General features: G+C 40.9%; 1 protein-coding gene across 2 annotated transcripts; it reads right to left on the bottom strand.

Annotated features, from left to right (window-relative positions):
* Positions 1-27,389, bottom strand: SLC33A1 (solute carrier family 33 member 1). 2 transcript variants are annotated; one of them, XM_037526243.2, is made up of 7 exons: positions 26,190-27,389; positions 11,565-11,752; positions 7,585-7,769; positions 6,925-7,042; positions 3,746-3,961; positions 1,652-1,847; positions 1-291 (listed from the first exon to the last, which is right to left on the bottom strand). In XM_037526243.2, exons 1-6 carry the CDS (start codon positions 26,959-26,961, stop codon positions 1,680-1,682), a joined length of 1,647 nt encoding a protein of 548 aa, XP_037382140.1. In that variant the 5' UTR covers positions 26,962-27,389; the 3' UTR covers positions 1-291; positions 1,652-1,679. The 2 variants fall into 2 exon arrangements, with proteins under 2 accessions (XP_037382140.1, XP_054556964.1); XM_054700989.1 differs by having other exon boundaries at positions 1-1,847.
* Positions 27,390-27,595: the final 206 nt, after the last annotated feature.

Genomic DNA, 27,595 nt, shown 5'->3' with positions numbered 1-27,595 from the left:
TTAAGTGTGTTTTTTTCTTTATTCAAGTAAACATTTTGATTATAATACATGATAATGGACAACCCATTTGCCAAAGTACTTGTAGTCTATGGTTTGTTGTAGCTCCTTGTCTCTAGGATGATTTTCCAGGTGATTCTTCAGGATCTGACATCAATGCCCAACACAGACTTCCCCATGGCAATGCATGAGTTCTAGAGGTCACTGTCTCTATTTCTCTTCAGATGCTGAGTGCCATTTTCTCCCACCCATTTTATCCTCCATAACTTATAAAAACCCATTCTAAAATTCAACCTATATTATAAAATTAATAAAGTCAGGAGTTAGTATATATTTTCCCACAGACAAAATTATTAAGACTCAATCTCCCACCCCCCTGCCAACTCTTGTAGTATTTATATAATTTCTGAAGAGTAATACATGCCACAAAATGTGCAAAGAACCTTATTACTGGGGGGAGAGTAGATATGTGTTGGAAATCAAAGTACTTTCAAAAGCTTAATTCTCCTTGGATACCAATCCTCCAATGAAAATTACAGTTCACAAACAGAAGCCTGTGCTTTAGTAAGTGGAAATACAGTACCTGGTTTGGTATAAGGTAATTAATTGTGAGATCTTTTCTCACTAGTAAAGTGCGTAATTAAGAAACATTCTTCTGCCACGATTTAGTTTGTCAAAGGCACAGAATGTCTGTCTTTCTCCTTAAAGAATTAGTTTTTAAAACTGTAGTACCTATTTAAGTTGTACTTAATCAGGAAGCTTACTGATTTTTTTTCCTCTCAGTAATAAAAAAAAAAAACTATGTGAAGAAAAATGTTTAATTTTTATTTTCAACACTTTGCCATGAACATACATACAACACTAAATTTGATCCCCTCATGAGCTATGTGCCATGAAGCACTTACGACGCCCCCCCCACCAAAAAAAAAAACATAAGTAAGTTTTAGGGCATAAATTAACTAGGAATCAAAATCTCTTCCCAAAAAAGGGGAGTAGAGGAATCAATAAATTAAAAATCATAGATTTCATTTTATAAAAAAATAGCTTGAATAATCTTCTTATAAATCTTTAACGCTTACAAAAACAGGAAATACATTTAAAATAGTATTTTTAACACAGATTCATTAGTACAATGAGATTAAGGTCAGAAAAAATAATATCAACATGGCATTTCAGAAGTTTCCATTCTTTTCTTAGCGAATTCCACATATTTAACCAATTTGCTATTCAAAATAATATTTAACTGTTGATAAGGTCAAACTAGCTATAGTTAGTACCTTGATATCAAGTGCTGTTCCATTTAATATATTTTACAAAAAATGTAAATACAGCTCAATGATAGGTACTAATAGCAATACTTGACTGCATGATTACCACCCATGACTACTATACTATGGCTTAAAACATGCTTTGGTCAATATATTAAAAAGATAATAAATCAAATAACAAGATCAGGAAAGTTGTTTTTGAACCAATTTCTTGACCTTCAGTGAATTTTCAATACATCAAGACAAGGAAAAATATGATCAAATATACAGAAAGGCCTTAATTTTCAACCATTTGGCATTTTATATTAATAATCTCCTTTTTAAAATAATGTTTTATGCTTATGTGCATGGATTATCATAGCTCTCTGAATTAAAACTATAGTTACCTTTCTAGAATGTCCAGTAGTGAATGGATTAATTGCTCCTTTTACACTTCCATGAAGATGGTCCTTCATCCTGTAACTTTTTAAATTTTGGACCAAGAAAGAACCACCAAGCAAATCCAATAAAAACACAAATAATGGACTCCACGTAATAACCATCCAATGCCGTAACACATGAGCCACCAAGCTTTTTGCAAAGCTGTAAAAATAAAATTATAATAAATATTTCCAATTTCAAAATGGAAGAATTCACAATTTACATGTTTCTACTTGGTAATTTAAAGGAGTAATCAAAAAATATTTTTGTTGAAACGTTTCAACATTCCTTTCACTTCAAATGGCGAAACATGGCAATATATCTTTTTAATGCTATTAACAGAATAAAAACAATTTTTGGGCCCTCTCAGGTCTTCATTTGCCAGGTGACTATGAAAAGAAGGAATAGGGGCCTCCCTGGTGGCGCAAGGGGTTAAGACGCATCCTCTGTAGCATGAGTCCGATCCCTGGCCAGGGAGCTACCTACATGGTGCAGCAGACCTCTCCTGACTGGCCCGCTGCTCCCCTCAGCAGAGTATATCAGTCAATCTGCCTGTTCTGTTCCCCACTCTGTCTCTGGTGAATCCTCTCACCCCCACACTCTGGCCTGTACCCCCGTTCTTACACGCATAAATAAATCAATCTTTAAAAAAAAGAAAAAGAAAAGAAGGATAAAGAAAGGTTCAGCCTAAAAGGGCTGTGGCCATGTCTAGTCTATTAGTTACACCAAGATGCCCCAAAACTCTTAAGATGTCAGTCCTTGAAACACAAAGGAGTAGCAGCTGTCAAGGACATTTCCAAAACAAGTGTCCTCATGCCTACGTGCTTCCCAAGCTGTATGTGAATTTCCATTACTGCAAAAGTTGTGACATTCACAGCAAGGTAGTTTGGAATCATTCTTGAGAATCCCGGAAGGACTGACCACCTGCACCATGATTTAGACCTGTGGGTGCTGTCTCACAACTTCTGCCAAAGCCTATAAAGGAGCTAAGTCCCTAAAGACTAAAGGAAAACTTTCCTTTGGGGAAAACTAAGATGGAAATCATACTCAAAGTTTTCTTTTGTTTTTGCTATATAAAACGCTCATTTTCAAAATGCAGCCTTTCATATTTGGAAATGTGAAGAAACTTCCAATGAATCAACTGCAGAAGTTGAAATAATCTCTGAAATACTCTGAAATACATTACTCTGAAATAATCAAACTACTAACCATTCAGTTTTAGTTAGTTTTCCTACAAACAGCTAGTGAAATTTTTCTTTTTTACAATTGTAAAACATAGCCATTAATTATTAATTTATTAAGTAACTATTGTATAGGACAGTAACCTTCAAGGTGGAGGAGATTGTTCTCCCCCTGATCTTGCTGAGACGCATACAAAAGCTGGTGTACAGGTCAGAGATGTGGGGGGTGAGAAGATTCACCAGAAACAGAGTGGGGAATAGAACAGGCAGACTGACTGAAATACACTGCTGAGGGGAGCAGCGGGTGAGTCAGGAGAGCTCTGCTTTGCCATGTGAGTTGTTCCCTGGCCAGTTGGGGGATCGAACTTGTGCTGCAGAGTGTGGTGCTTAACCCGTTGTGCCATCAAGTAAGCTACTTTTTACTGATTTGAGTGTTAAACATATACTTTGAGTGTTAAACATAAACTACTTTTGGTGGGAAAGAATATATACATTTCTACACTAGAATTATGGATAGACATGATTTTCAAAAGAAGATATAATACTTGTAGAAGCAAAAAGAGGAAATTTTATATATATATATTTTTATTTTTTTTTTTATTTTTGGGTAGAACTGAGGTGTAGGCCAGAGGTGTCGGGGATGAAAGGACTAACCAGAGACGGAGTGGGGAGCAGAACAGGCAGATTTACTGAAATACACTGTTAAGGGGAGCAGCGGGAGAGGTAGGAGAGGTCTGTTGCGCCATATGTGGGTTAGCTCCCTGGCCTGTGGTTGAACTCAGGAAGTAAAGGTGACAGCGCAGAGAACTTAACCCCTTGGCCACCAGGAAGGCCTGGAAATGAATATTTTAATGTTATTTAAAATTACAACATACTTACCTCAACAGCATCAGGTGTTCCACAATTCTGATTTGATGCTCCTACACATTCTTTCACTGTGAGGGGATCTACCAACCAAAGAGCTACTGTAGAAGGCCAGTTTCCTCCCAGATTGGAAACGGTATTTAGAAGGGTCATATATGTTCCTCCGATGAGTGGATCACTAACCTTTGCATTGAAAGCCATTACAGAAACATACATGCTGTACAATGTAACCTAAAGGGAAAAAGTAAAACATCTCTAAGATAGTTAGATATTATGAGTTTGTCTAAATTAAGAATATCAAAATAAAAAACCTGAAAATTAATTTTTATGACTCTTATTAAACTCAAGTCAATATATATTTATTAAGTGCCTAATATAAGTCAGGTTCTCAGCCAGATCATGGCAATACAAAGCTGTATTGTATAAGATACAATCCCTCTATGCTCTTGAAGAATTTATTCCAGGGTGGGAAAATAGGGGATAAATGATTATAATGAAATGTAATAAGTATGCATACACTGTGTAAGTATGTAAGTAAGTAGTTAAGTATGCATACACTGTGCAACTGGGATCTAAAAATATGAGAGATTAATTTTACCACAGTAGTCAAGGAAGATTCAATAGATAAATGAGAGATGAGGGGTGGGAACTGTGTGGGGAATATAACCAAGATGAAAATGCATACATTGTGCAAAAATGAAAAATGATGTAAAAAATATATAAAATAAAAAATGAAAAAAATGAGAAATGAGGAGACACTGAAGGATGATAGAGCAATAAGCAAAGCCCCATAGTTGCCATATTTGTACTGGACCTAAATAAACCATCTGTGTGCCTAACTACAATTATAAACATGTTATACATATAAACAGTCAAAGGAACATAAATATACATATGGAGTGCATAAATCATGCAATTTTAGCCTACACTTATAAAAGGAAAATAACATTGCAAAGTTTCTGCAACAAACTAAAGAGAAAAATCCTCAAGAGGCAAGAAAGTGTTTAAGAGACAAGAGTTAACACTTCATTTAGGGACATGAAAACAAACCATGTTTCCAAAACAGCATTCTAGAATGAGCCCATGGGATGTTCATAGAAAGAAGCATTCCAAAGTCAAATAAAGCTGAGAAATACTAAGTTGCACAAAATTAAATAAGTCTTTTTCACTGTAGGCCTTCTGAAAGATATAAATTCCTTAAAGGCAGGGATTTTATTCATACTTAGTATTTTAGAATGATTTCTGGTATGGAATAGGTGTCTATGAAATATTTGCTGATGGAATGATTAAGATATTACATAAAGAGAAGTTAAGTCATGTATCTTAAATTTATTTGGTCTTGTAACGTTTTTCCCCACAAAGCATCTGGTTGTCTGAGTTTTATAATTACTACACTTTGGGAAATTATCTAATTAAATTCAAAATCAAACATGTTTTTTTTGGCTATTATATCACAGTTTTCCTGACTTTCAGAGATAATGAAACACTAAGCTAATGTATTTATTTTTTTTTTAAGATTTATTTATTTATGCATACAAAGAGCTGGGGTACAGATCAGAAGTGCGGGGTGATGGGGGCGGTGAGAGGATTCACCAGAGACAGAGTGGGGAACAGACTGACCAAAGTACACCGCTGAGGGGAGCAGCAGGCAAGTCAGGAGAGGTCTGCTGCGCCATGTGCGTTTCTCCCTGACTGGCCGGGGATCAAACTCATGCTGCAGAGGCTGTGGACTGCTTCACAGTGTGGTGCTTAACCCCTTGTGCCACCACGGAGGCCCAGCTAATGTACTTACTTTATTTTATTTTATTTTTTTTATAGAGGCATGCCTTATTTATTTATTTATTTTATTTGTTTGTTTGTTTTGTTTATACATGCACTGGGTACAGTCAGAAGCGCGGGAGGGTGAGAGAATTCACCAGAGCCAGAGCGGGGAGCAGAGCAGGCAGAAGGACCGAAGTACACTGCTGAGGGGAGTAGCGGGCCGCAGGAGAGGTCTGCGTGCCATGTGGGACCCTCCTCTGGAGGCTGAATCAAAGAATTTAAATGAAATTTCATAGAAAAATCCAAAATGACTCTGAAGTACAATTTCCAATAATTGTAGCTGAGTCCAACTGCACTGCTGGACATCTGCCATTTACTTGCATTTCTTTTTTTTTTTTTTTTTAAGATTTATTTATTTATACATACAAGCACTGGGCACAGTCAGAAGCATGGAAGGGTGAGAGAATTCACCAGAGCCAGAGCGGGGAGCAGGACAGACTGACGAAATACACTGCTGAGGGGAGCAGCAGTGGCAGGAGAGGTAGGAGAGGTCTGCGCGCCATGTGGGAGCCTCGCCGGTGGCCGGGGATCGAACCAGCGCTGCAGCAGCCCAGCGTTCAACCGCCACACCACCGGGGAGGCCCTACTTGCATTTCTTACCCAGGAAACAAACTCCCCATTCTGCAATAGCAGTGAGGCCTGGGTAAAGTGGGGTCTTTCCTTTTAGGGATTACAAACATATTTAACAATGATTTTAAAAAGCAGCTTGACACACAGCTTCTATAATCAAAACAATTTTAAAGATTTTCAAGTCATAATTTTCAATGCAGAATTATTTCTCAATAATTTCAGAAAGACATCAGGAATGGAAGAAAGAACCCAAATTTATGGATGGATTGAGAGATACTTAGTAAGTAAATGTGAAATGTAACCAATACTGTTGAAGAACAAAAAAGTCAGTGAATGAAAAAGGAACTCTTCATGAATAGAACTTATTAAATCAAAAGCCATGAGATTTAAAGTTCACATCTAAATGTGAACCTCCCCTGGTGGGTGGTTGATCACCATGCTGTGAAGCTGTCCGCAGCCTCTGCAGCGCCAGTTCGATCCCGGCCGGCCTGCGAAGGTCCCACGTGGCGAGGAAGACCTCTCCTGTTTCACCCGCTGCTCCCCTCAGCAGTGTATTTCGTCAGTCTGCCTGTTCTGTTCCCCACTCTGTCTCTGGTGAATCCTCTCACCCTCCCGCACCTCTGGCCTATACCCCGGTTCTTGTATAAAATAAATAAATAAATCTTTAAAAAAAATTTTTTTCAGTGTCAGGAGTCCAGTTTATATCCTAAATTTACTATCATGATTTTAAAGAAATTGTAGCCAAATTTCTTCTTTATTTTATATATACAGTTTCCTTCCTAAGAAAACCACAGCAAACTTACCTGATGTAATGCGTAACTCAACAGCACTGTAACATAGTAATATATAGGGAATCCGCCTTGATGTTCTACTTTAGGAGTCCACCAAACCAGCAATGCATACTCTAATCCAAGCAATAATCTATAGAAAAGATAAAAAATAAAAGAAACTGACAGCCATTTTAGTTTAAAAAACAAAACTAAATCTGTTTGCCTATCATATGAAAGAAACCTGTCACTAAAACCTACTAGGAGGTTAAAAAAGAGGTAAAAATAGGGCCTCCCTGGTCGTGCAAGGGGTTAAGTCTCAGCACTATAAAGCTATCAGCAGCCACTGCTAACCCACAGGGTGTAGACCTCTCCTGTCTCACCCACTACTTCCCTCAGCAGTGTATTTCAGTCAATCTGTCTGTTCTGCTCCCCACTGTCTTTAGTGAATCCTCTCACCCCCCACACTTTTGGCCTATACCCTAGCTCCTGTATGCCTAAAATAAGTAAAATAAGTCTTTAAAAAGAAAAGGTAAAAATATATGTATTTAGTAAATGATTTAGTAAATGATACTAAGGTTAAAAGATGCTTCTGAAGTCATTTCTCATATATACTCTATACACAGATATTAGTGATACTAATGTATGTCCCTCATTTAACCTTTCTCACTTAAGAAGGTTTTATTTTGTTTTTACCTATAGGGCATGGCTTTGTAAAACACATTTAGTGGCTGGGGACCTGCAGTGTATTTGCTTATAATCAGAGGCAGTATTATCTGCAAAGGAACCATTGGAACTGCCAATAAGGCTAAATGTTCTTTGGGTACTCCCTCTTCGATCAATTTCAGTCCTGTTACTGCATCTGCTGCTGAAAAACCAATCTGTAAAAAAAGAAAAAAAAAATTATTTGTGCTTATCCTCTAAGCATATGTAAGTTCTTCAAAGAAACTAAGTCTCCAAGTAACAATCATATTATAACATCAGGGAAAACAATCAAGTTACTACACATACTACACTACCACTTTGCCTGTGGTACACTAGCAACATTCAGTGAAAACATGGGTACTTTAGCACTCTTAGGAACTGTAGATGGCTCTAATTTCAACTAAATTTCCCTATTATATCTGAGAAGTTAAATAAGATATAGGGGAAGAAAAAGTATAGTTAGATTAATTCTTAAAACAACAGCAAAAAAGAGTAAGATGTTAAAAGTACTGGGTAAAAGTTTGAGATGAAATAAGATATTCAGACAATCTATGTAGTATGATGCACATGTTGATACTTAACAATGAAGACCTGAAACTTAGATAATGCCATGATGCAATGTTATTTCAATAAAACAAGAAATATTTAAACAGATTTTTTTTTTATATCCAAAGGGGCAGGTTTATTATAAAAAGGGAGTGAAGACTAATAGTCACTTGCACAGATACAAGTGGGCAGAAAGAACTGCCCTGAAAAGACAGGTTTGTTACAAGAGCAACCTGCAGTCACAGGCCAGCTGCCTTGGAAGGAGAGCTGCTGCCTCTGCTGCTTTGTGAAGGGAGAAGGTTGGTAAAGAAGAGACACCTGCATAGTCACAGATGGGCAACAGAGCTGCTGTCCTAAACAAAGATTTTTACATAGTCTTAAAGTATCCCCATATAAATTACTTTTCATTTTTATTTTTTAAAAAGATTTATTTATGCATACAAGAACTGGGGAACAGGCCAGAGGTGCAGGGGGTGAGAGGATTGGCCAGAGTCAGAGTGGGAACAGAACAGGCGGATTGACTAAAATACACTGCTGAGGGGAGCAGCGGACAAGACAGGAGAGGTCTGCTGCACCATGTGGGTAGCTCCCTGGCCAGGGATTGAACTCGTGCTACAATGCCTGGGGATAGTTTCCTAGTACTGACGCTTTACCCCTTGTGCCACCAGGGAGGCCCCTAAATTATTTAATTAAAAAAGGAAAAGGTAACTTTATAATGGGTTAACAAAGTAAATCAAAGTTAACAACAAAATTTAATGGGATTAAGGGACATGATATGGTTCCTGAAATAATTCCTTAAAGATATCACAAAATTACTTCTGTGATAGTACTGCCATACACACATTTTGTTTGTTTTTTGTTTTTAAAGATTTTGTTATTTATTTATGCATACAAGAACTGCAGTCTAGGGCAGTTGTACTCCTAGGTATTTACTCATCAGAAATGTGCACCTATAGGTCATCAGAAATCATGTATATGAGTATTCCTAGACTTATTAGTTATAATAGTCCAAAAGTAGAAATAAGTATCTACCATCAAGAGAATGAACAAATTGTGGCATAATCATATAATGGATTATTATAAACAAAAAAAATGAACAAACTTTTGCTATAAATAAATAACAATGTGGATAAATTATACAAGCATAACACTGGGCCTCCCTGGTGGCACAAAGGGTTAACATGCAACCTATGAGGCTGTCCGCAGCATGAGTTCGATCCCCGGCCAGGGAGAGACCCACATGGCTCAGCAGACTTCTCCTGACTCGCTCACTTCTCTCAGCAGTGTATTTCGGTTAATTTGCCTGTTCTGTTCCCCACTCTGTCTCTGGCGAATTCTCTCACCCTCCACACCTCTGGCCTATACTCCAGTTCTTGTATGCATAAATAATAAATAAATCTTAAAAAAATATATACAAACATAATATTAAATGAAATAATACAAGAGATTAAATGATTAAATGAAATTAAATGAAATCATACAATAATATGAGAATACTGGATATTCCAAAACTCAAAAGCAGATAAAATTAATGTATGGTGTTAGAAGTTAGGAGAGGGCTTCCCTGGTGGCACAAGGGGTTAAGCATAGCACTGTGCTGCAGTAGCTATTGATGGCTTCATATGCTGAACCCCTTGCACCACCAGGGAGGCCCATCAAACTAAATATATAATAGAAAAATGAATGTGCAAATTAAAGCAAATTTTTTCACTGTGACAACATAGCTATTAAAACTTATGCTTTCATGGGGGCTCCCTGGTGGCACAGGCAGTTGAGTGCCGCCCAGCTCTATGAAGCTGTCCACAGCTTCCACAGCACTGCTTCAATCCCGGCTGGCCGGGGAGAAACCCACATGGCACGGCAGACCTTTCCTTTCTTGCCTGCTGCTCCCCTCAGCAGTGTATTTCAGTCAATCTGCCTGTTTTGTTCCCCACTCTGTTTCTGGTGACTCCTCTCACTCTCCTGCACATCTGGCCTGTACCCCATGGTTCTTGTATAAATAAATAAACCTTTTTTTTTTTTTAAAGTATGCTTTCATGATACAGGAATACATATGGTAAAACAGGACAAAAATAAGATAAAAATTGTATATTTATTGATCCAATTCTTGTAAAGTGTTTGCATTTAAAAATATATATTAATTTACTGACTATAATTAACTTATTCATTATATTTACATATGCAAGTATATGTATATGTACATGCATACCTACAGGTCTACATATATATAGGGGAGAATATACCCAAAATGTTACCAATTTTGTTACTAAACATTGCAATTACATGCCATTGTGTGTCTTAAATCTTTCAGCATTTCCTAAAACTGAATCATGAGTTCCTCAAATTTAAATTTCTTTAATGTTTAACCTTTATTATGAGAGTAGGAAAAAACTCAGTATTTCAGAATAAGACTATAATTTTTCCTTTAAGGTTGTCAAAAGATAGATGTGTTTATGAAAGATAGGATGAACACATAATAGGAAAATTCTGTAAAACTTATTTTAGATTTTAGAACTATTAATTCCAATATTAATTCCAATATTTAGGACTATTACTTCCAACTATTAATTCCAATACTAGCAGCAAAAGTATTATAACAAAATACTTTCTTCTGGCATGTTTTTAAAATGTGTTAGAACTATAAAATTAGTAAATCTTAATATAGAAAACCTACAGAATAAATTTAAAAATCAATAAAATTCCCATTTGAAGGCTATTTCCTTCCAGAATTAGAAGAAATCAACTAATTTTTAAATAGACTTCTAATATCTTTGTAAATCACATTCTAAGTAGATAATTTTACTACCACTAGCATTATACTTACAATAGCAGAGAGCATTTATTTCACAGCATTCATTTCTATACCGAACATTAATATCAATAAAAGTTCACATTTATTAGAAGCACTTAATATTGGAGTAATTCCTTTCAAGATTCCGGGATATTTAACTTATTTTGAATGTATATTTTATTATCACAACTTTTAAAACACATTTAATAAAGAGAAGATGTTGCTTTTTACCACTAAATTCTAATGGTAGTGGACAGGGACTTGTTATATGAAAGACAATGTAAGTATTCCATGATATTGGCAATTAAAAGAGACTGGGACAGGAGGGCCTCCCTGGTGGCATAGGGGTTAAAGAGACAGTGCTATCAAGCTATTGCCAGCCACTGTGGCATGAGTTTGGCCAGGGAGCTAACCCACAAGGCACAGCAGATGTCTCCAGCCTTGTTGGCTTTTCCCCTCAGCAGTGTATTTCAGTCAATCTGACTGTTCTGCTCCCCACTTTGTCTCTCACCACACCCCCCAACACTGGCCTACACTCCAGCTCTTATATGCATAAATAAATAAAATAAATCTTCAAAAAAAAAAAAAAAAAAAAAAAAACCAGACTGGTAAATTTGCTTTATATTTCTCTTACCTTTGCTGTTAGAATCAGAAGGCAAAATGTCAGAACTGCTGGCATTTTTATAATTTCAAAAAGCAGCTTGTATGTATCTGTGATCCCTTGAGTTTCTTCTTTTCCTGATACTTCTTTGTTTTCTTTTTTCAGAAGGGCAACTAAAGTTGTTGTTATTAAAAATACAGCTCCCCAGAAAAAAAGGAAATCTGAAATTAAGAGTGTTTTAAATCTGTAATTAATTTTTGAAATAGGCTATTTTCATTGATATTAAATATTTCTGTATATAACTTTTCCTCAATCAGAAATGTTTTAAAATATCAACATTTAGATGTCTATCATCTTCACAGCGTTGTACCAGGCACAGGGTAAACAAGACTGTCCTGGTTTTGTTAACACACACATTTTCCGACCCCAGATACAGTGTTACTTAACAAAAAAAATACAGTGTTACTTAACAAAAATAAAAGGGGGTAAAGGTCCAGACATTTAATGTGCAATTGGGTTGAATAAAACAAAGGTCTACCATGTCATTTTATTCAAGGAAAGTGCTAAAGGGAAGGATATGATTTTCATATCCCCTAATATCCATTAGTCACATCTTAAGCATTGAAGTTTTTTCAGTTCTTTATTAAATTATACCAATTTGGACAACAGATAATCATTTTTGTTAGATTTTCCAACTTTTACTAAACTTCCTAATGTTTTTAATCTGTTTAAGAATAGCCTTCTCTTTTCAATTCTGTGGATAAAAAGCAAGCTCCTTATACTTGTAGGTGCACAATGGGGACATATGAAGAGTACTATTTGGGTTGCTTCAGTGAAGGACAGCTGGGTCATTAGTGATTATTTTGAACAAACCAAGAGGAAAGAGTGTATGATGTTCTGGAAGATACTTTGTAAGAGCTAAAAATAATGGTAATAACTGAGGCACCATTACCCGGTGCATACTTGGTGCCATAAATGTGTTAAGCATTTTAAACATATTTTATATGTAGCTGTCTTATACTATAACTCAACAGATTAGGGTTTTTTTAAAAAAAGATTTATTTATTTATACAACCATTGGGTACAGTCAGAAGCACGGGAGGGTGAGAGAATTCACCAGAGCCAGACGGGGAGCAGATCAGGCAGACTGATGAAATACACTGCTGAGGGGAGTAGCGGGCGGCAGGAGAGGTCTGCACGCCATGTGGGACCCTCGCCCGGTGGCCGGGCATCGAACCGGCACTGCAGAGGCTGCGGGCAGCTTCGCAGCCCAGTGCTCAACCGCTGCGCCACCGGGGAGGCCCAATAGATTAGGTTATTACCAGCACTTATTTATAGATGAAGAAATGGGCTTAGAGAGGTCATGGTGCCCATTACAATCTAAGTCAATGGTAAAATTGTGAATTTTATTTTTTTTCAAGTTTTTTTTAGATTTATTTATGAATACAAGATCTGGGATGTGGGCCAGAGGTACGGGGGGTGAGAGGATTCACCAGAGACAGAGAGAGGAGCAGAACAGGCGGATCTACTGAAATGCTCTGCTGAGAGGAGCAGTGGGCAAGGCAGGCGAAGTCTGCTGCACCATGAGGGTTAGCTCCCTAGCCAGGAATCAAATTCATGCCCCAGTGCCTGGCAATAGATTGATAGCAACGAGACTTTAAGCCCTGTGCCACCAGGGAGGCCTAAAATTGTAAATTTTACACAAGCAATGTCAAAATCTGTAACTCTATAACCACCTGAGAAATGCATTTTAGTTTGCCACTACAAAACTTAACGACGGGCCTCCCCTCGTGGCGCAGCGGTTGAGCGTTGGGCTGCAAAGCTGCCCGCAGCCTCTGCGGCGCCTGCTGCCGGCGACGGTCCCACATGGCGGGCAGACCGCTACTCCCCTCAGCAGTGTATTTCATCCATCTGCCTGTTCTGCTCCCCACTCTGGCTCTGGTGAATTCTCTCGCTCTCCTGTACTTCTGACTGTGCCCAGTGCTTGTGTGGATAAGTAAATAAATCTTTAAAAAAAAAAAACAAAAAAAAAAAAACTTAATGATAACCCAGTTTCATCTCCTTTAGCTATAACAAGGAAAATCTGGGAAGAAATTCCCAGATGCTTTCTAACTCTAACATTCTAGGATTGTACTTTTTTTTTTAATATGTGTTTACTCTTTATTTAATTGCTCCCGTAGCATAACTAGCTATTCATTGAATCTAGTCACTTTCAGCCAGGGCTTTCATTTGTACTGAATCTTGTTCCTGCTGCTGAGTTAGAGGAAAGGGATCTGTACAGTTTCAACCTCATTCATGGTGTTTTCTATTTTTTTTTTTATAATTTTTTTTTTTAATTTTACTTTTTTTTTTTTTAAGATTTATTTATTTAGTTATACAAGCACTGGATACAGTCAGAAGCGCGGGAGGGTGAGAGAATTCACCAGAGCCAGAGCGGGGAAGAGAATAGGCAGACTGACGAAGTACACTGCTGAGGGGAGCAGCGGGTGGCAGGAGAGGTCTGCGCGCCATGTGGGACCCTCCTCCGGTGGCCGGGGAGCAGCCGGGGATCGAACCGGCGCCGCAGAGGCCGTGGGCAGCTTCGCAACCCAGCGCTCAACCGCTGCGCCACCGGGGAGGCCAGAATACTTCAATTTTTGTCAAAGGTCAAACTCAGAAGCCGAGGGAGAACTTGAATCTAAATCTTCTGAATCTGCGCTTCATACTCCTTCCATTATTTCACACTGCCTACACAGAGATTTAAAAACACTAATGTTGAAATAAAATTCTACTAGAACTAGGGCCTCCCCGGTGGCGCAGCGGTTGAGAGCTGGGTTGCGAAGCTGCCCGCAGCCTCTGCAGCGCCGGTTCAATCCCCGGCTGCTCCCCGGACACCGGAGGAGGGTCCCACATGGCGCGCAGACCTCTCCTGCCGCCCGCTGCTCCCCTCAGTAGTGTACTTCGGTCCTTCTGCCTGCTCTGCTCCCCGCTCTGGCTCTGGTGAATTCTCTCACCCTCCCGTGCTTCTGACTGTACCCAATGCATGTATAAACAAAACAAACAAACAAATAAAAACATGCCTCTATTAAAAAAAAATAAAATTCTACTAGAACTGGACAGTTATTTAGTTTTGACAAGTCTAACCCATAACAAGGTTCTGATATCCAAATCATGCAAATTAATAAGTTAAAATGCTTATATATTTATGAAAATTTGTATTTTCGGTGAATTCTTTTCTCCACCATGGAAGTTTATAAATAATTTCACTATGTGATGAAACATTCTGTAACACAAAGGTATCCATTTTAAAACACAACAGTACATTAGAGTTTTTGATTGACTGTCAGAACACATAATTGCTAGTTTATGTTAATACAGTATTCTGGAAGCTATTCAAAAAGAATGAATGAGGCCTCCCTGATAGAGCAGGTGTTAAGTCTCAGAGCTATCAAGCTATTGTCAGCCACTGAGGCATGAGTTCCATGCCCAGCCAGGGAGCTAACCCACATGGTGCAGGGGACTTCTCCTCTCTCACCAGCTGCTCCCCTCAGCAGTGTATTTCAGTCGATCTGCCTGTTCTGCTCCCCTCTCTTGTCTCTGGTGAATCCTCTCACTCCCCACCCCGCATTTCTGTCCTATAACCTAGGTCTTATATGCATAAATAAGTAAAAATAGGGCCTCCCTGGTAAAAATAGGGCCTGCGCACAGCAGGTTGAGCGCAGCGCTGTGAGGCTGCCGGCAGCCTCTGCAGCGCAGGATGATTCCTGGCCTGCCAGGGAGATTCCCACATGGGGCGGCAGATCTCTCCTGTCTCGCCCGCTGCTCCCGTCAGCAGTGTATTTCGGTCCATCTGCCTGTTCTGCTCCCCGCTCTGTCTCTGGTGAATCCTCTCACCCTCCCATGCCTATGACCTGTACCCCAGTTCCTGTATAAAATAAATCTTTCAAAAAAAAAAAAAAAAAGAGTAAAAATAAATCTTAAAAAAAAAGAATAATTTAAGATTATTCTTATAAGAGAAGCTAATGTTGATTATTTTTGCATTCTTGATTTCAGCTGTGAAATGTGACAAATAACTTGTTTACAGACTTTCATCTGTTATAATACTCTCTTTGAGAAAGTGTTTTCCATTATTTGGGTTAAATTAGCTGTTAAGGAAATCCTGAAAAAAATGACGTTACTTTTGGGCTTCCCTGGTGGCTAAGGGATTAAAGTCACCACTATCAAGCTATATCCAGCAACTGCAAGCACAGGTTCCATCCCTGGCCAGGAAGCTGACCCACATGGCGTAGCAGATCTCTCCTGTCTTGCCCGCTGCTCCCCTCAGCAGTGTATTTCAGTAGATCTGCCTATTCTGCTTCCCACTTTGTCTCTGGTGAATCCTCTTACCTCCACACCTCTGGCCTACACCCCTGTTCTTGTATGCATAAATAAATAAATCTTTAAATGTTACTTTCACTATGACCAGAAAATTTAAATAATTGCTTCCACATAAATATTAAGTGAAAATGAAACATTTTCAGTTACATTGTACTTGGATTCCAGTTCTCTAAGCCAAAACTTTTAAAATTTGCTTAGTATATTCTCCCAATTGTAATGAACAAAATCTTCATCTAGAATTTGTTTTTTTTTAAAGATTTCTTTATTTATGCACACAAGAACTGGGGTACAGGCCAGAGGTGCAGGGAGTGAGAGGATTCACCAGAGACAGAGTGGGAAACAGAACAGGCAGACTGACTGAAATACACTGCTGAGGGGAGCAGTGGGTGAGTCAGAAGAGGTCTAATGCACCATGTGGGATGCTGCCTGGCCGGCTGGGGATCAAACTTATACTGCAGTGGCTGTGAATAGCTTCATAGGTTTCGTCTTAACCCCTTGCGCCACCAGGGAGGCCCTTCATCTAGAATTTAAACTCTTTAATACTACCAGTATTAGGAGAAAGAAAAATAAGTACAAGTTAAACAGGTTTCAGTATGTCTGCAGTTAAGATTATTTCTAAATCTCCATGCTTGAATGATAAAATAACAGTACAGATGAAAGATGGAAGTAATGAAGAGCCCTAATTCAAGACTGCACAGTTCAAGGAACAGAAGAATGAAGCTAATAGCTCAGAAAGAGAGGACAGATCGTCGCCCGGAAGTAAAGAACTTTTATAAACCAACTACCATAAATACTGACCACTACACATTGGCCATTGTTTACAAATATTGCTTTGATGCTAGAGAACACCTAGAGTTCGCTATACCAATCACTGAAAAGACATTACCAAAGTAACTTAAATATTCCATTATTCACATTCTGATAAATTTTGATTTATGCATTTCTATCTGCAAAAGTATATATAAATGTATGATCAATATGTCAAACTGATGTTCAAGTTTCATGATTTCTGAATATCATGATTTTTGAAAAAAGACCTAACAGGGCGTCCCTGGTGGCACAGGGGTTAAAGTCTCAGTTCTACCAGGCTATTGACAGTCACTGTGCATGAGTTCGATCCCTGGCCAGGTAAGTAGCCCATGTGGTACAACAGACTTCTCCAGTCTTGCCCACTGCTCCCCTCAGCAGTGTAATTCAGTAGATCTGCATGTTCTGCTCCCCACTCTGTCTCTGGTGAATCCTCTGACCCACTGCAACTCTGGCGTATACCCCAGTTCTTGCGTGCATAAATAAATTAAAAAAACTTATTTAAAATAAATATTCCTCGGGGCCTCCCTGGTGGCACAGCGGTTGAGCGCTGGGTTGCGAAGCTGCCCGCAGCCTTTGCAGTGCAGGTTCGATTCCCGGCTGCTCCTGGCCACCGGAGGAGGGTCCCACATGGTGCACAGACCTCTCCTGCCGCCCGCTGCTCCCCTCAGCAGTGTCCTTCTGCCTGCTCTGCTCCGGCTCTGGTGAATTCTCTCACCCTCCCTGAGCTTCTGACTGTGCCCAGTGCTTGTATAAATAAATAAATAAATCTTAATAAAATAAAATAAATATTCCTCTTAAAAAAAGATTTTTATGTATTTATTTATGGATAGAAGAACGTGGGTATAAGGCAGAGGTGCTGGGGCTGAGATGATTCACCAGAGACAGAGTCAGGAGCAGAACAGGCAGAGCTACTGAAATACACTGCTGAGGGGAGCAGGTGGCAACACAGGAGAGGTCTCTGTACTCTAAGTGCGTAAGTTCCATGGCTGAGGGATTGAACTCAGGTCTCAGTGGTGATAGTACGATAGTGTAAGACTTAACCCCTACACCACCAGGGAGGCCCCCCCATAAACTAAATATGCTTAAGTGATGACCAGACCTTATCTAGTGTTGTCATGAATGTAAAAATTAAGAGCATGTAGCAATTCACTGGTAACCAAGGATTATTGAATAGCCAGTACCTGAGTGCCTTTATGAGCCCAAAGGGAAACACAGGACATTGCTGTAAATCTCAAAAACATTCTCCAAGACAAGTATTATAATTTATTCTTTACATGCAATGAAACAGGATCACCAGAGTACCAGAGGTGATATTCAAACTCAGGTCTGACTCAAAACAAGAATATTTTCCCCATTATACTACCTAGAGACTTATATACCTACAGCTGGTAGGCTCTCTTATCTATTACCAGATACACCTAGGAAAAAGGTACATATTTTAGCCTAACCATGCTACCTGAACATAGAGACTTGAGCATACTTCTTTAAACAAGTTATTTGTATTTGCCTTCCTCTCCTTCATCTCCCCATATGATGGTATGTCAAAGGGAATACAAACCCATGGATACACATAGTGAGCTTCCATAAAGACTGAATTTTACTCAATTTAGAGGGAAACATTCTAATAAAAAAATTCTGAAGGCAAAATTTGCAAGGGTTTTTAAGATAAAATGTTACACATTAAAAAAGTTCAAGCTTTCTGGGCCTCCCCGGTGGCGCAGTGGTTGAGCGCTGGGTTGCGAAGCTGCCTGCAGCCTCTGCAGTGCTGGTTCCATCCCTGGCTGCTCCCCGGCCACTGGAGGAGGGTCCCACATGGCGCGCAGACCTCTCCTGCCGCCCGCTGCTCCCTCAGCAGTGTACTTCGGTCCTTCTGCCTGCTCTGCTCCCCTCTCTGGCTCTGGTGAATTCTCTCACCCTCCCGTGCTTCTGACTGTACCCAGTGCTTGTATAAATAAATAAATAAATAAATAAATAAATAAATAAATAAAAATCTTTTTTTAAAAAAATAAATAAATAAAAAATTAAAAAGTTCAAGCTTTCAAGGCTTTGGACTAGGCCCCCAAACCCTTTGTGATATAGGGCACCTCTCTTGGACAAGGAAGTAGCAACAAAATTAAGAAGCACTGTCTAGTACAGCCATGCTTGATCAGTCCAGAATTCTCTCTCCAATGCTCTCACAGAAAGAAAATTAACTCTATAGTTAGTGTGGGAACACAAACTTGCAGCTTCTGTTCTAAATATCCAGTCTTCCTTTTATCTTTTATTTGGCACATTTCTCTATTTCACAAGTTAGAACATGAAGTGACATTAGACACTCATCATCATCCAGTCCAATTATCTCACTTTCACAGTGAAGGTAACTGAAATAGAAATATCAGCAGTTTGGTCCTGGGTCACAAGCCGAATCTTAGCAGAAATAGACATTTCTTCTATTCCACAAATCTCTCCCTTAAACACATGCTCAAAATATCCATGCTCTTGGGCCTCCCTGGTGGCGCAGGGGATACAACGCAACCTATGAAGTTAACTGCGGCCACTGCAGCTCAAGTTCGATTCCTGGCTAGCCAAGAAGCAACCCACATGGCGCAGCAGAACTCCCCTGACTCGCCCTGCTGCTCCCCTCAGCAGTGTGCTTCAGTCAATCTGCCTGTTCTGTTCCCTACTCTGTCTCTGGTAATCCTCTCACTGCCCTCCCCCACCCCCCTGCACACCTCTGGCCTGTACCCCAGCTCTTGCATGCATAAATAAATAAATCTTAAAAAAAAAAAAAAAAAATCCATGCTCTTGAAGAACAAGCCCAGAACATGCTGCTTTGATTACACAGTATAGTCATATCTTACAAGGGGGTGAGGATTTTAAAGACATGTAAGCAAAAATTGAGCAAATTCAAAGCTGATTTTGAAATCTTTCTAATCCTTCATTTTTCCATCCCTTAAGAAGGTACACCGAGATCACATACCCTTTCATTAACTCCAACATGTCAGGTTTTTTTCTAGGGAGAAAAGATTGTTTTCCCAATCAAAAACCAGATTAGGTAGCTGTCCTGCTAGTAAGGGACATCTTACCCCAAAACACTAGGCTCAAATTCAGCCCTAGACAGAAGACTGAAGCTGACAGGCCAATAGGCTCAGGGCTCTCACCTCATGTTAACTTTGGGACCAACGTTAAATGGATGAAAATGAATCACTCTTTTTATATTTTTTAATATACTCTAGTCAGGTACAAAATCCATTTACATTAAAGATATATGGCATGTCTCTTTTATGTTATCATAAGAAGTTCTTGCATTCAGCTTTTGTATTCAACCTATATCCTGACATTGCTAAATCATTTTGTATAAACTGAATTTAGACATGTATAAAATAGATGGCCAATGAACATTCCAAACTATCACATGAAGATGAAGAGCACAGCAGAATATCTAAAATGAAAAACAATAACATCAAATGATGACAGGGGACACAAATAAAATGGATCACTCATATATTGCTGGTAGGAAGATAAAATGATACCGTCATCCCAGAAAATACTTTGGCAGTTCCTTTCAAAAGTAATAATCCATTTACCATAAACCAGCATTTGTACTCTTGGGCATTTATCTCAGAGAAAAGAAGACTTACTTTTAACATAGCAAGATCCAAAAACTGAAAACCCCTTCAGTGGGTGAGTGGTGAAGTAAAGTGTGGAATGTCTAACTCATGGATATTTCTCAGCAATAAAAAGGAAAAATCATTGATATTCAACAATTTGTTTTGTTTTTTTTTTTTATAGTTTTTTTTTTAAGATTTATTTATTTTTATTTATACAAGCACTGGGTACAGTCAGAAGCACGGGAGGGTGAGAGAATTGAGCAGAGCAGGCAGAAGGACCGAAGTACACTGCTGAGGGGAGCAGCGGGCGGCAGGAGAGGTCTGGGCACCATGTGGGACCCTCCTCTGGTGGCTGGGGAGCAGCTGGGGATCGAACCGGCACCGCAGAGGCTGCGGGCAGCTTAGCAACCCAGTGCTCAACCGCTGCGCCACCGGGAGGCCCTGTTTTGTTTTTTTAATAGAGGCATGTTTTATTTATTTTATTTATTTGTTTGTTTGTTTTTATTTATACATGCACTGGGTACAGTCAGAAGCACGGGAGGGTGAGAGAATTCACCAGAGCCAGAGGGGGAAGCAGAGCAGGCAGAAGGACCGAAGTACACTGCTGAGGGGAGCAGCGGGCGGCAGGAGAGGTCTGCGCGCCATGTGGGACCCTCCTCTGGTGGCCGGGGAGCAGCCCGGGTTCGAACCAGCGCTGCAGAGGCCGCGGGCAGCTTCGCAACCCAGCGCTCAACCGCTGCGCCACTGGGGAGGCCCGATAGTCAACAATTTGGTTGAATCGAAAAAAAAAATAATTATTCTGACTAAAAAGAACCAATCTCCAAATAATACATATTGAATAATTTCATTTGTGTAACATTTCTGAAATCAAATGCTTATAAAAGTATGGAAAATGGATTAGAAGCTACTAGGATTTCGGGATGGAGAGGAGGAGATGAATAAAAAAGCAACATTAAAAGGAGTCTTGTGGGGCCTCCCCGGTGGCGCAGTGGTTGAGTGCTGGGTTGCGAAGCTGCCCACAGCCTCTGCGGCGCCGGTTCCATCCCCGGCTGCTCCCCGGCCACCGGAGGAGGGTCCCGCATGGCGCGCAGACCTCTCCTGCCACCCGCTGCTCCCCTCAGCAGTGTTCTTGGGTCCTTCTGCCTGCTCTGCTCCCAGCTCTGGCTCTGGTGAATTCTCTCACCCTCCCGCGCTTCTGACTGTACCCAGCGCATGTATAAACAAAGAAATAAAATAAATAAATAAATAAATAAATAAATAACATGCCTCTATAAAATAAAAAAATAAAAATAAAATTAGGAAATAAAAAGTTTCCAGGTGGGCCTCCCTGGTCGTGCAGTGGGTTGAGCGCCGTGCCGTGAAGCTGTCTGCAGCCTCTGCAACGCAGGTTTGATTCCCGGCCAGCCAGGGAAATTCCCACATGGCGCAGTAGCCCTCTGCAGTGTCTTCGGTCCTTCTGCCTGTTCTGCTCCCAGCTCTGTCTCTGGTGAATCCTCTTACCCTCCCGTGTCTCTGGCCTGTACCCCAGCTCTTGTACAAATATAAATGAATCCTTAAACAAACAAAAAAAAGAATCAAAGAAGATATATTAAAAAAAAAAAAAAAGTTTCCAGGGCCTCCCAGGTGGTGCAAGGGGTTAAGCACATCACTGTGAAGCTATCCAAGGCCACTGCAGCAGAAGTTCGATCCCCCACTGGTCAGTGAGCTATCCACATGGCGCAGCAGACCTCTCCTGTCTTGCCCACTGCTTCCCTCAGCAGTGTATTTCAGTCACTCTGCCTGTTCTGTTCCCCACTCTGTCTCTGTTGAGTCTTTTCACCCCCTGCACCTATGGCCTACATGAATAAATAAATCTTTAAAAAAAAAAAAAAGGAGTTTCCAAATTCTGTTAAATACTCATAAGATCTAGCAATCCTAGGATCCCTATTGCCACAAAACAACAATTTATTTGGATTGAGGCTTCCACCTTTACATGGGCATGGGCTTTTCAGTTCATCACTGTTTCTGCCAATTTCCACAGTTTGTACCAACTCACTTGCCTCATTTATATTATCCATCTACCCCCTCCACCATTTTGATTTGCAAATCTGCATTATAAACTATGCATTCCTTGGGAGTGGAGAACTGCCAGGTCTTATTTATCAAATTGTCACACCTATCCCATGGCTAGCACCAAATAGGCATTCAATGCTGAGTCACCTAAGCAGCATGGGTCATTTAAAAAAGCAAAACAAGGGCCTCCCCGGTGGCGCAGCGGTTGAGCGCTGGGTTGCGAAGCTGCCCGCAGCCTCTGCAGCGCCAGTTCGATCCCCGGCTGCTCCCCGGCCACCGGAGGAGGGTCCCACATGGCGCGCAGACCTCTCCTGCGGCCCGCTGCTCCCCTCAGCAGTGTGCTTCGGTCCTTCTGCCTGCTCTGCTCCCCGCTCTGGCTCTGGTGAATTCTCTCACCCTCCCGCGCTTCTGACTGTACCCAGTGCATGTATAAACAAAACAAAGAAAGAAAGAAAGAAAGAAAGAAAGAAAACATGCCTCTCTATAAAAAAAAAAAAAAAAAAAAAAAAAAAAAAAATAAAAAAGCAAAACAAAAAAATTGTAGTCTGCCACTTCTGGGTACCAGGCAGCCAAGGAATGGGCTGAAGTCTTTGAGACATCAGTAGTCAGAGTTCTACTTTTCCCTAGTAGAACACCCCAATCAGCACATATTATATTAAGGTTTTAAGGAGTTTTCCTTGAAAATTTTCCTAGTTCCCTACCAACTATAGGAAAAACACCAGATAAGGAGTCAGAAAACTTAAGCTGTAGGTATATCTTTAACTCTAACTGGACAGTTGACCTGTTTTCTCCTCTTTTAGAACGAAGGAATTGAAATATATTTTCAAATCATAAAACTTTATGTTCATTTAATCTCTGTTCTTAGGGGTTATCGTCACCATTTCCTGCATCTTAAAAGATCACCTCTTTTTGCTACAAAAGGTCCTTGAAAGCCAAATGGGGTAGGACAGAAAAAAGGCTACTTCTGAATATGGCACCATCCTGGATCCCTAAAGGTACAAAATCCTAGCATTACATAAATCTAGGTAAATCTTAGCATAATCAAAGTCTTGTTTCTAAGGGATTCTGTTCTGATCTTATTTTTTCTGTTCTAAATTTACTAAGCAGACTACTGCATTTAGAATGGCAAAAACAGTTCTTTCACAATACATTCCATCTCCATGTAAATACAACACTCAAAGTGTTAGTCATAGAACATATTTTTGAATTTTAAAACATAATTACACTTCCTTTTATTTTTCTGATGTTCCAAATATCTGCCTATGTTTGGCTTTTTTTTATTACCTAAGCAATTGTATTTCCTTCATCATTCTTTCTGAGCTCTGTAAATTCCTTAAGACCACTCGTTTTTCTTAGTTATTTTAAGTTCCAGAAAGTACAAGTTTACAAGAGATACAGTCCGGCCTAAAAGGGAGAAAACACAGGAACTTTGCAACTCTTAACTTTGTTTGAACCAACAGCAGTCCATTACAGATATAAAAGGATTAAAGTAAAAAGTAATCTATTTTTACAATTTCCTAGAAACAAAGTTCAAATTCCACCAAACAGTTACTCAAAATAACAAATCAGTGTAAATAAAAATCCAGTTGCACAATTTTGATCTTCCCATTTAGTTGTGGCTACTTATAACAGCTCCTGAATGCCCAATAGCATTCTCTGAAATGATATATTATCAGTCATTCATATGATGCTTAAGAGAAAGTTCTAATTTACTTAGTTAGTAATTTAGTTTCTATAGCCTCTTAAATCTTGCTTTCTCTTCTAGACTTTCCCATGTTATGCAACACATCACCTCATTAGTTCTTCTTGGTGATATGAACAGTCCCAGTACAGTATAAAAAGGCACACAGGACCTCCCCTGGTGGCACAGCGGTCAAGCGCTGGGCTGCGAAGCTGCCCGCAGCCTCTGCAGCGCCAGTTAGATCCCTGGTTGCTGGGCAAGGGTCCCACATGGCACGCAAACCTCTCCTGCCGCGCCTGCTGCTCCCCACAGCAGTGCATTTCGTCGGTCTGCCTGTTCTGTTCCCCGCTCTGGCTGCGGTGAATTCTCTCACCCTCCCGCGCTTCTGACTGTACCCAGTGCTTGTATAAATAAATAAATAAATCTTTAAAAAAAAAGAAAGAAATACACTGTGGGTCATACCAGCAACTTGTTTACTATGTGCCTTTTTTTTTTTTTTTTTTAAGATTTATTTATTTATTTATACAAGCACTGGGTACAGTCAGAAGTGCGGGAGGGTGAGAGAATTCACCAGAGCCAGAGCGGGGAGCAGAGCAGGCAGAAGGACCGAAGTACACTGCTGAGGGGAGCAGCGGGCGGCAGGAGAGGTCTGCGCGCCATGTGGGACCCTCGCCATGTGGGACCCTCGCCCGGTGGCCGGGCATCGAGGACAGGGCCACTGTGCCACTGGGGAGGCACCCACAGTGTATTTTTAGGCAGCGAATTACCAAGAGCAAGAGCATAGCCCTAGAATACTCAGAGACAAATCTGTTTTGATACAAAGTCTCTCAACCATTTTTAGCTTCAAAAAGCCTGAGGGAAAGTATAATTATCATTTTATCAGTATCAGAAGCAGTAGAAATGGGATCCCTGATAGGATATAGGGTTATTCCCAAGTTTGTTAAGAATTCAGGAGATTAGTTGTGAATTCCAAACATTTTAACACATACACTTCCTCACCACACACCTACCCCTGACATCTTCACTCTTGGGAATTTCCAAGCTAGTACTGAGAAGATGAGAAAAGTTTAGTTGTTAAAATTTTTAAAAAATTTAAAGAGAATCACCTAAGTTCATCATCACTACCAGAATGAAGAATTCTACTATATTTCTGATGCTGGTTGTAACTGATATTGGCCACTCATTTCTTAGCTGTCAGTTAAGTTTAAGAAACAGAAAATCTTACAGGGCCATGTATTTACTCATGCAGAGAAAGGGGATAGTTTCTAGAACTTACACATAATTTTTTACTGGGTAAGTTTCAAACTCTCATAGCAATAAAGAAAATCTTACTAATTTGGTCATCACCTTTCTTTCAGTATCATATCCTAAATCTAATGCCCACATTACTGCTCCAGGCACTTTGAAAACTGCAGAAGGCCCTTTGCATAACTGTCTGTGTACTATGCTGTCTCAGTGCATTTTCACCTGGTGAGCATTCTGGAATTCCACTTACCCCCTTATAATTCAATAAGGCCAACTGTTAACCTGCAATGCTATGCCTGACTCCCCCCAAAGTAGTTAATGGCTGGCAATTGAGTACCCCTAAATTAGTCATCTTTCCCATTCCTTGTGGAACCAACTCTGCTTTACACATAAGAGACCCTTGGAGCTCTATCACTTGGCCAATTCATTAATGTTTGAATGAATGAACCCTGTTCCATTCACCAGAAGGTTAAATGAGGACTCTTGGCATAAGAGTAGAGGAGAAATGGACAGAAAGCATGAAGCCAGAAATCTCAGCCTCACAAAAGAAAAAGGGAACTATGAACCACAGGACTCAAGTTGGATTCATGTCTTCACAATAGCCAGTCTTTCTGAAAAAATGTGCAACTGTTTAATAGGCAAGTGTCAAATGGTCCCTGGGTTCCATTTTGTTCCCCATTACACAACAAGGTTATTGGATGGATTGCCTTTCCCTGTTCACTGAGTACTGAACAATTATGATCGTTCCACTGTAGAAATTATGGCTGAAGCTCATTTTAGTAAAAGAAAAAACTTACCTCAAGTCATTTCCCATAGAAAGATTTCCAGAAAACTAAATTAAGCTTTCTGCCAGTGTCATGCACTGTCAAAAGGATTCATAAACCGCAAAATAAACCCAAGAGCATAGTAGTTTAAATACACTACCTGAAAGAGTAACGATTCCCCTGGGTTGAGGCTGGAACCGCAAGTATTTGTTACAAAAGTCTGCAGATTCTAGGGCCAAAAACAAAACATTGCCCAAAAAGTAGCCCGCTGTTTGGCCCACTGAATTACAAGTAGAAGCATAACCCACGTTTTCCCGGGATAACATAGTTAACGCCCAGCCATCCACTGCGACGTCCTGAGTGGCAGCCAGGAATTCAAACAAAAAGAAAGTCACAGTGAGAGCCACCACGTCGGGGGCTGTGCCATCAGTATTTCCGAGCATGTGGTCCACCTGGGTGGATAAATAGATCATGAAGAGTCCCAGTATATACTGTGTAGGCACCAGCCAAGATTTGCGACGACCGAAGCTCCTAAAGTAAACGGCATCAACCAGTGGGGCCCAGAGCAACTTGAGACTGAAGGGCCAGAAGACAAAACTGAAGAAAGCTTGGTCCGTATAGCTAACATTTTTGCTCTGCAAAATGAGTGGGATGCTTCCCGCCAGGCCGAGGGGAATGCCCTGAAGCACATAAAGAAAAAGCAACAGCAAAATGCTGCTTAATTCCGCTCGGCAGCTCCGAGGGGCTTTAGGAAAGTCACCCGTGGCATCCCGCAGAAGGGCTTCTCTGTCCCCTTCCCCGCCCACAAAGTCCAGAGGACGGTCATCCCAGTCGCCCTGCGGCTGAGGCCCGCTCTTCAAGTCCAAGGAGTGGTTGAACGTCCCCGGCCGTCGCTGCCGACTGTTGTCCTTGTGGGAAATGGTGGGTGACATATCTGATACGATGCAGAGTCCGGTCTGGGGGGGGCCGGGGCTGAGCGTCTTGGATCCGACTGGTCCCAGGTCCCAGGCTGTCGCTCTGGACCGGGGTGCCGATGGCTCAGGGAGGGGGACAGGGCGCGGGGTGACAAGACAGCTTCTCACTGAAGCCGGGAGCCAGTTCCCTGGCTGGAGGTCCAGGCGACGCCCAGGTAGGCGCCCCGTGGAGCGGCGTCAAGCAGCCGGCAGGAGCCCCCCGGGCGGCCGCGTCAGGCTCGGGGCTGAAGGAGGGGGCCGTGGTGCTACGATAGGAAGGGCCCCGAGCCGCGGCCGGACCGAACAGCCAGTCCGCGGACCCGCCTCCAGGTCGCGCCGCCACCAGGGCAGCAGACAGCACTCGCGCCACAGCACTCTAGAGCTAACTTCCTGCCCCGCGCTTCAGGAAGTGGTCCCGGGCTCACCAGAGTCCTGTCCCCGCCTCCGCAGGGAACCAATCAGGATCCGCTCCCGCCACCCGCCTCGGAAACGACGCCTGGTAGGAACTCGCTAGCCCGGGAGCGAGGACCCCGTGGGAGCACTACCGCCGGCGCACCGCGCGGCCGGAGCTGGGCGCTGCGCGAGCCCAGGCTCTGTGAGCGCATGCGACCTT

Source organism: Talpa occidentalis, unplaced genomic scaffold (genome assembly GCF_014898055.3).
Source record: "Talpa occidentalis isolate TD23 unplaced genomic scaffold, MPIMG_talOcc4v2.1 talOcc4.4, whole genome shotgun sequence".
Lineage (NCBI taxonomy): Eukaryota > Metazoa > Chordata > Mammalia > Eulipotyphla > Talpidae > Talpa > Talpa occidentalis.
Note: the sequence above shows the minus strand (reverse complement) of the source record. Positions and strands in the feature narration are given on the sequence as shown.

What these genes read in the sequence shown, in the direction of transcription:
- SLC33A1 (XM_054700989.1), bottom strand. Translation starts at nt 26,961, where the DNA reads ATGTCACCCACCATTTCCCACAAGGACAACAGTCGGCAGCGACGGCCG. An exon ending in GGGAATCGTTACTCTTTCAG is followed by an intron (nt 11,753 to 26,189) that starts GTAGTGTATTTA and finishes TCTTAATTTCAG; the next exon opens with ATTTCCTTTTTTTCTGGGGA. An exon ending in TTCTGATTCTAACAGCAAAG is followed by an intron (nt 7,770 to 11,564) that starts GTAAGAGAAATA and finishes CTTTTTTTACAG; the next exon opens with ATTGGTTTTTCAGCAGCAGA.